Source organism: Pyrus communis, chromosome 14 (genome assembly GCF_963583255.1).
Source record: "Pyrus communis chromosome 14, drPyrComm1.1, whole genome shotgun sequence".
NCBI lineage: Eukaryota > Viridiplantae > Streptophyta > Magnoliopsida > Rosales > Rosaceae > Pyrus > Pyrus communis.
The window spans coordinates 8,031,439-8,040,183 of record NC_084816.1 but is presented as its reverse complement, the minus strand read 5'-3'; the positions used below and the strand labels follow the sequence as shown (position 1 = coordinate 8,040,183).

General features: G+C 37.6%; 2 protein-coding genes across 2 annotated transcripts; one reads left to right on the top strand and one right to left on the bottom strand.

Annotated features, from left to right (window-relative positions):
* The first annotated feature begins 3,278 nt into the window (after positions 1-3,278).
* On the top strand, positions 3,279-4,655 carry LOC137714314 (uncharacterized acetyltransferase At3g50280-like). The gene has a single exon (XM_068453554.1). It carries the CDS (start codon positions 3,279-3,281, stop codon positions 4,653-4,655), a length of 1,377 nt encoding a protein of 458 aa, XP_068309655.1.
* A 557-nt stretch (positions 4,656-5,212) lies between these two features.
* LOC137716097 (probable E3 ubiquitin-protein ligase LUL2) lies at positions 5,213-8,213 on the bottom strand. Its single transcript, XM_068455492.1, has 4 exons — positions 8,073-8,213; positions 7,314-7,899; positions 6,119-6,614; positions 5,213-5,660 (listed from the first exon to the last, which is right to left on the bottom strand). The coding sequence occupies exons 2-4, from the start codon at positions 7,793-7,795 to the stop codon at positions 5,538-5,540; spliced, it is 1,101 nt and encodes a 366-aa protein (XP_068311593.1). The 5' UTR covers positions 7,796-7,899; positions 8,073-8,213; the 3' UTR covers positions 5,213-5,537.
* Positions 8,214-8,745: the final 532 nt, after the last annotated feature.

Here is an 8,745-nt window from a genome sequence, read left to right as displayed (position 1 = left end):
CTCCAAAAACCCAATTCCAAGCTTCTTGCAAAATTCTCTAAATTCTCTACGTCCAAGAACAAGAAGGAAGAAATTTGCATCCACAATGCTATTCAACTTATGCTACTTTCTTTTCCTAATTTGCTGCCAGCTCTTCATGCTTCCATTATGTTGTCGATGTTGAGCATCTCCTTTTCTGTCTAATTGTTCCAGTATTGTTCGTCTCCTTCCACTAGATCTGCCTTTTTTTCCCTATCTTTTTTTTACCTCGTAATACATATTTTCTGTTTCTCCTTTGAAATTTTAAGGCCTCCAATATGATACGCTTTTGACTTATTGTAAATATACATTTCTTTTTCTACTACTAATATCATATCATACCTAAAATCTTCAAACTCATCTAAGGCTAATATTTGGATCCCTCAAAATCTCATAATATTTTTGTATGAAGGAGTCCACCTGTGTGGGAAGATAAAAGATAGTCTAAAGGACTATTCAATAATCATGGTTATATGTCTAGCTTTCTCTTTATGTATTTGTACATACCAATCTGGATGATTCCTATTAAAACTTATGCAAATTTCTTTCCATTGTTATAGATAATCTTCTGCTACTTTTATAAGTTTTTCAGGAAATGATTCTAGTCGGGAAATATGGTTAATGAATATTTTATCAAGATAGCCAAACTTTAGTAGCAAGGCTGGGGTAGCTTCTACTACATTATGCTTTTTCTAATGCTCATAACTAAAATGTCATGGTCTAAAATCTTTCATGTTAATCTTGGCTACAACTATGCTAACATCTGGTTTACAAATACAACTTTCTGTATTATCACAAAGACATGGTGATAACACAATATTTATACATTCATATTGCCCATATTTCCAAAGTTTTATGCTATGTTTTTTTGTGAAATTGGTTGTTTGATATGTCTAGTGCGTGTTTTGTAGATAATGGACTCTAGAGAAGACATTGGAGTCTTTTGGTGATTTTAAGACAAAAAAGGATCAAATTTAGGAAGAACTGAAGTCGAGAAGTATTCCAACGATCATAAGATGCTAATTTATTCAATCCGCAATTTTAATGGCTACTGTTTGGAAATTATAACTGGAGCTAGAAGGGGCTACGCAGAACTGTCATTTTCGTTGGGATGTTACAAATTCATTAGGATGAACTAGGTGTTGTCCCACTACAGAAAGCTCTAGATGTCTAGTTTCGGTAGAATTTTACAGATCATGATTCTGATGCTTCTAGAAGAAATTATACCTGCTTTAGTGGGAAAATGTCAGTTCAGGAATTCTACGCGATTATGAATAATTGGAGTCCAATTTGAGTCAGGAAACCGAAGTCTAATAATATTGGGACTCCTGTTTGGGCTAGAATTTTACAATTGCGGTAAAGGTTTACCTAAACTTTATATTCCTTGGACGTGAAAGGGGTGAAGACTCACTTCATCAGATTGTTTAGAGGATTGACCTAAGGAAAAGCTAGAAGCCAAGGGGTCCTCTAAGGGTTTTTTTTTTACATCTTTTCAGCCTTTGTACTTATGATTGTCATGATTATGTCTTGCTGTAATTTGATGGCTATGATTAACTAAATTCTTTATTATGGATTTGATGTAGCCTTCATGATGACTCTATGTATTAGTTAAATTTATTCTTTTATCAATTCAAAGGTTTCTAGTTTCATTTATTGTGCTTAAATCATTCTTTATGTTTATGCTATTGATTAGCTACCTTTAATATGAATTTTTAGATGTATGAGACAAGGTTATAGTAGACACCATATGATTAGCCTTGAGATAGCTCTCTTGGATGAACGAATTGTTGTTGATGCAGACGCCATGCTAAGTCACTTTTTGGTTTCCTTCGTTCTTCTTGTACTTTATGGATTTTTTATTACTGACTTAGACTAGACACCATGGTTAAGTTGATGATTAAAAGTACTTCGTTACAACCAGACGCCTAACGGACAATCATAATAAAGAAAGAATGAACCCTAGAACCTTAATTGAATTGTTCATATACAATTAAACAAATATGTGATATCAGTTGTGTTAATGACTTCATACCTCAAGGTACTTTACTATTATAACTATACTATTAAAATGCTAAACTTGGCTCTGATACCAAATTCATAAAGCAAAGGCCCGGTTAAATAGTCGAATGACCATTATAACAACTAGACATAAAACCTTGCACATGGAACTCGACATGTTTCATCATGACAACCACTCACAATGTAGGTATAAGGCCTTAAAGGCTGAACTCAGATGTACGAAGAACTTAGAGGTACCTTGGTTAATGTCCAGTTATTTGTATGGCAATCATTCAACTATAACAAAGTGCTTGAACAAAGTATGATCATCAATTTAGTAGATTAATAATATAACAGTAATATTTCCCTGTTTTGGACTAGAAGTCTAATTAAACACACTAAAGCAAGAAAGAAAGAAAGAAAGCTTTCTTAAGACTTGGAGATTGCTTGAATATGTACACTTGAACTTTTATTGATATGTAAAATGTTTACAAAGAAGTGTTTACAAATGATAGGAATGTTTCAGATGCTCTATGCTTGAGGTGTATTGGAGTAGTGTGTATTGAGGTGTCTCTGCATTGGAGGAAAGACTCCCTTATATACAAATCAATTTCCTATACAACAAAACAAGTATTCAAAAAGAAAACAACTATTTACAACTTTTTTAAATAGTAACTTTGCACTGTTTTTTAAAATTGTTGGTGTTACTATTTCTGAAAGTGGACCGAATTATTTGCCTTCTTTTGCTTTTGTTTTGAAAGACATGTGAACTAATGCATGTGGACTTCCTACATGCCTTGTCTCCTGGAGTCCATGCCCATACTTTATTATCTTTTGCATTCAATTGTTGTTTGAATGTTTTCAAGGGCAACCTTGATATTTTTGAAATTATTTGTCTTTATGGTTAAATGAAAGTTTTCTATGGTGTTTTCAAAATCCATTCAAATCTTTAATCAAAGTCCATAAAAATTCTTTCAAATCTTTAATCAAAATCCCTAAGAATTCTTTGAAAGTTGTAAAAATTCTACAATCCTTTAAAATCTGTTACTTATTAAAAAAAAAATAAATTTTAAATCCTCTCAATACACAATGACTACGACCCCTTTAGTTTACAAATTACATATCTTTCTTGTATGTTAGGATTATAAAATCCTCCATGCTTATCTCGTTGTTCTATCTTCCATCGTAAACAAATCCACCGTACTATTTCACCACATTCTATAACCATCACCTTTCAACGTTGTGAGCTGCAATCAATTGAAATGACTCCGATTCGGCACATCTCCACCAGCACCATCCGACCAACGAATGACGACAATGATGAATTAAATCACAGAATCGAGTTAGCTCCGTGGGATCTGCGCTTGATCCAAATTGATTACACTCATAAGGGGCTTCTCTTCAAGAAATCAGCAGAGACGGAAGAGAGCAACAGCTTGATAGACCACCTAAAATCCACTCTTGCCCGGACCTTGAATATTTTCTACCCGCTCGCTGGTCGGCTCGCCCTGACTAAAAATGGTGACGATAACACTGGTTCTTTCTTCATCGACTGTAATGGCGATGGAGCTGAGTTTGTCCATGCAGCTGCCGATGGTGTCAAAGTGGTGGATATCCTTGAATCTGTTTATCTTGCAGATGACATTGTCAACCACCTCTTTTCTATGATGGAGGCTTGGAACTACGAGGGTGTTACGAAACCATTGCTTGCGGTACAAGTCACTGAGCTTGTTGACGGAATCTTTATTGGTTGCAGTATAAATCATATGGTCGTTGATGGTACCTCTTTCTGGCATTTCTTCAATACGTGGTCTGAAATTTCTCGTGTTGAACCTTCTGGTAAAATTTCTCAACCTCGTCCTGTTTTCGCTCGTCAATTTCATGACGGCTTGATTGATCTTCCAATTCAGCTACCCTTCTCCTACGTTCAAGAAATCATGACCAAGAAGTCTGTAATTGGACATGGATCGTCGTCTTTGAATTCTTCACAAAGGGTAGTATTTCATTTTCCTAAAGAGAAGGTGGCAGAGCTCAAGTCCAAGGCTAACGTTGAGATGGGCACCACGGACAATAACACGATCTCATCCCTTCAAGCACTCATGGCTCATCTTTGGCGAGCGGTAACGCGTGCCAGAAATCTGAACCCAGATCAAGAAGTTCGCTACCTGATTGCAGTGGGATTGCGGCAAAGAATGGAGCCACCGTTGCCAAAAGAGTACCTCGGGAATGCGGTTCTAGGCGTTCTTGTGACGTGCACAGCAGGGGAGCTAGTACAACATGGACTAGGGTGGGCAGCCTTCCGAATAAACGAAAAAATTGGTTCGCTGAAAGCTGAAGAAGTGAGGAAGTACATGGAGGATTGGGTAAAAGCTCCTACATTTCTTCCAAATTTACAAATGGATCCAGAAACTCTTGATTTGCGCACAGGAAGCTCGCCCCGGTTCAATGTGTATGGTAATGATTTTGGGTGGGGAAGGCCGGTTGCTGTGCGAAGCGGAATTCAAGAAAGAAAGGTTGGGAGCTTAACGGTGTATCCTGGGGCTGAAGAAGGAAGTATTGATTTTGAAGCTTGTCTTTGTTCAGAGACTCTACGAGCTATGGCAGAAGATGCAGAGTTCATGCAAGCTATACTCGCATGACCTATGCTTTTAGTTTTGATTGTAAGCTTCAAAGTCTGTGTCAATTGTGCTTGGTAATTTTTAGAGTCCAAATAAACGAGTTGTTGCTTAAAATAACTCAACTTGAGAGTATAATGATTTCGATGTATCAAAATGACTTTCTATAAGGAGTGTGTAAGGAGAAAATGAGTGTGAAAATCATCATCTATTGTCACATGTTATACAATGGATGAATGATGATTTTTATACTTTGTTTTTCATTAACTGAAAGTGTTTTTTGTCATTTTGGTCCTTATTTAACGAAGAATTTCACAGAACTAAAATGATTTAACGGTGAACAAACCCAAAGACTTCTTCTATCGATTTCAAATCTCAAGAACTAAAATGATGAATTGTGCAAATCTCCAGGACCATTTTGACTAAAAAAAAACCTCATTTCGTGTATTCTAATAGGGGTGGACGTCGAATTTGATAGTTCTGAAAAATCTGTATTAGAGAGCTTACCCTTCAAATTGAATCTTTAATACTATCTAAAGAAAATAGTATTTACACAAATTGAAGAAAAAATAAGAGTTGTTTAGAGGTTGGAAAAGGACTTAATATTAGGAGTATTTTAGTGCGATAGTGCTCACCCTCTATCGCACTAAAATACAAGGAAAAAATAACGTTAAGTAACGACTATCTCGCATCGTCAATGGCGTCATTAGGAAAAGCATCCACAGTGGCGTCATTAGGAAAAGCATGACAACGATCAAGACAGGTTAAAAGTAAATAAAGCGCGTTGTGTTAAGACACGATACCGTCGTTACTAAATACTAAGGTGAGAAAGTCGGGTCGTGTTTTTCCTTTTTCTTCTTCCGTTTTCTTTTGGATTTTATAGATTTTACCAGTGTTGATAGCATCCTACCCTGAACTATCAGCTCCATTGTTCACCTTGATTTCCAAGAGACGATCAACTGGTTGCCTACAGACGGGGCATCTATTTGTCTGGAACCTCAAAACCTTAGCACAACCACTGCACATGCACTGCAGTCAAAAGACAAAATATTAGCCAGAAGAAAAGAAGATAAAACTTGGGCATGCTCAAATTACAACACCAGAGCAGAACTCCCAAGATGTAACATCAACCAAAAGACCGTAAACATAGGGAGTGATACAAAGTGGATTCTGGCCCATTTGCGACACTCCTTTATACATCCAAGAGGGAAACAATATGTTCTTAACTTCTGAGGCTAAATGGAAGTCTGTAGGAGGGGACAGGGGTGGAAGCGGATGACGCACTTTTTCAGCCAGAAAAGTTATGACAGTTAGGGATGTCTCTCTCCCCCAAACAACCTAGTTCAAGTGGAATTGTGTGGAGGTTTATAAGGATAGAACGTAGATTCAATTTCTCTCGTAAGCAAAATAAAAAAGGACATCACATAAAGATCTGTTCATTCAAACTAAAGATAGAAGACGAGGGAAAGAAGAGAATCTTTACATACCATGTGCCGGCATGGGAGGACAGTTGTATCTCGAGGCTCTGACAAGCAAATTATACATTCTTTGCCAGCATCATTTCCACTTTGATCACTTTCAAGCGAATTCCCAATACCATAGATCTCCTGTAGCTCGTACCTCATACCATTCACCCATAGTATCTGCTTCATCACCCGCACTTTGTATTCCCCATTCTCCTTCTTTTCAAACACCGCCTGGGTGATCTGAGAATTCCTAGCTGAATTTCCAACCGATTCCCGCTCACTTTCATTCAAGGGACAGCATTCAGCCTTCACCACAAGAGGATAGACTTCTATGTCACCCTCTTTACTTAACCCTATGTCCTCAAACACTGAGAAGTCAATCCCAGTTCCGGAAGGTTGTCTAAACTTTTGACCAAGTCCTTTCTCAAAAGGCACTGTAACTGATTTAAGCAAGCTTTCCTTTGTTGCTAACAGTTTACAGTCTACATCTTCTTTAGCGAAAAAAAGAACTGTAATGCTGTGGCACAAAACAGGGGATAAATAATTAAGTAAAAAGGAACACTTAATAGAAGAAACGTCACTACCGCTAAAAAAAAAAAAAAAAAAAAAAAAAAAAAAAAAAAAAAGGTTGAGAAGAACGAGAAGACCCTTTCTAGCTGCACATACACATTATGTTGTCTAAGAACATCGTATGAAGGTGTTTAACAACTGAATAAGAAATTTTAGACAATTACGAAAAGAGGTTTTGTTTAAACTCTAATCGAGAAATATTAGACTCCCATAATCGCCATGTCACAAATAACGCCGACAGATTTGTCAATCATTTTACAGCAGGGGCAGACGCCTCATAACTTCATTTAGCAGTTCATCTACCTTAGGCCCTTAACCTCTATAATTCGACAATATTAACCATGTAATAAGCTTGACAGACAGCTCGAGCTAGGCTATACGCTTTCCTCCTTGGTCTACAAGACTATGCTATGCTTTCAAACAGTTGACTTGATCAAGGCATATAAATATTGCCTAACATGACCACCAAGTATCACCAATAAACCAAATAATCAGCTCGAAACAAATTCAACTAATCTAATGTCATCATCAAAGAACTACATTTTTCAAAAAGCCGTAGTCATTAGTCAAACATCACTACTCCAATGATCAAAACATACAAAAATACTCTCATAAAACATGCATCCATGAAACACGAGCAATTTACCTTCCGGGCGCAGCAGCATCGAACGTGAAAGCAACAAGGAACCTCCCGGGATTCTCCTCATCCGGCTCAACCCGCAAAGAGTCTTTCTTGATATTCACGGCATTCTTAACGGTGACCGTCTTCTGATGTTCCACAAAGGGAGCACCCTGAGGGAGATGGGGAGGGGGAGCAGCACCGAAAGGGAACTGCCCGTGAACCCAATTGGCGGGAGTGGGGCCCATATAGACTCCGCTGCCGTGAAAAGGCTGCGGATACGGTACCGGCACAGGCGGCGGCAGGTAGAATCTGGGGTATTGGAAGAACTGGGGCGGATTGGGGTTTGATCCATTTGTATATTGCGGCGGATTGGAGTCTGGTCGGTTTGGATATTGAGACGGATGAGGTGGTGTGGAAGCAGCAAAAACATGAGTGCCCCCAGACATTTGGGGTTGCGGGCGGTGCCTCCGGCGACCCCCGGAGGTGTTGCTTCCAAAATTACCCATTGTCTCTATACTCGGGAATTTCAGTTTCCACTTATTTATTAAACGATTACAAACACGCAGAAAATACCATCAAATCTGAATCTTCTGTTTGGCAGATGAGAAACCTGAAGAAGAAGCCCAATGAAAGTATTGGAATTTGTTAAAAGTTAGATCAGCAAATCATTTCCATCAATCATTTATAAATAAAAATTCACAAAACAAATTGAGAAGATTAAATTATGATGAAAACCCAACAAGTAACATGATAAATGATATTGAAAAAACAGAGAAAACGCACCTTGGCTTGGGATGTCTTGTTTGCATTCTAGAGAGAGAGATATAGGAGAGAGAGGTTGAGATTTTTGAATGAATGAATCTGGAAATGGGATATTGGGGCGTCTGTCTGTCCACCGACCCAACCAACGACAACGTCCTACGTCCGCCACGACCACCTTTGGAGTTGGGAAGGAAAGACAAGCCTTAACTTAACTTTCTACTTCTTCTTTTCGGGAAATTTTTAGTTGATGCGGGAATAAGATGGTATTTCACGTATTTTTATGTAAATAATCGAAAATTTTAATTTTTAAATTATTAATTTTTTAACACATATAATTTATTATTTATATAAAAACACGTGATCTACCACATCTTGTGATGTCAAAAATCTCTCCTTTTCTCGCTTCTATCGCCACGTCCTCACATTTGGATCAATTCTAAACTATTTTGTTTGTTTTTTAATTTTGTTGGTCCCAGCTGCTGAGGTAGTGCGGTGACAGATGCAGCGATAACAATTGAAGCTGCGGAAGTATGAGATCAAATCTTTTACACTTATACCGTGTGCCAACTTTTTGTAGACTATTATTAATTACTACGTGTTAAATTTACAACAATAAAGTTAAAAATATTAAATATAGTGAAACCGGATCCTCTCTGGATTAAAAAAATTGAGCTTGTTGAGCAAGGGATCCGGA

What these genes read in the sequence shown, in the direction of transcription:
- LOC137716097 (XM_068455492.1), bottom strand. Translation starts at nt 7,795, where the DNA reads ATGGGTAATTTTGGAAGCAACACCTCCGGGGGTCGCCGGAGGCACCGC. An exon ending in GATGCTGCTGCGCCCGGAAG is followed by an intron (nt 6,615 to 7,313) that starts GTAAATTGCTCG and finishes TTTGTGCCACAG; the next exon opens with CATTACAGTTCTTTTTTTCG. An exon ending in TCCTCCCATGCCGGCACATG is followed by an intron (nt 5,661 to 6,118) that starts GTATGTAAAGAT and finishes TTTTGACTGCAG; the next exon opens with TGCATGTGCAGTGGTTGTGC.
- LOC137714314 (XM_068453554.1), top strand. Translation starts at nt 3,279, where the DNA reads ATGACTCCGATTCGGCACATCTCCACCAGCACCATCCGACCAACGAAT.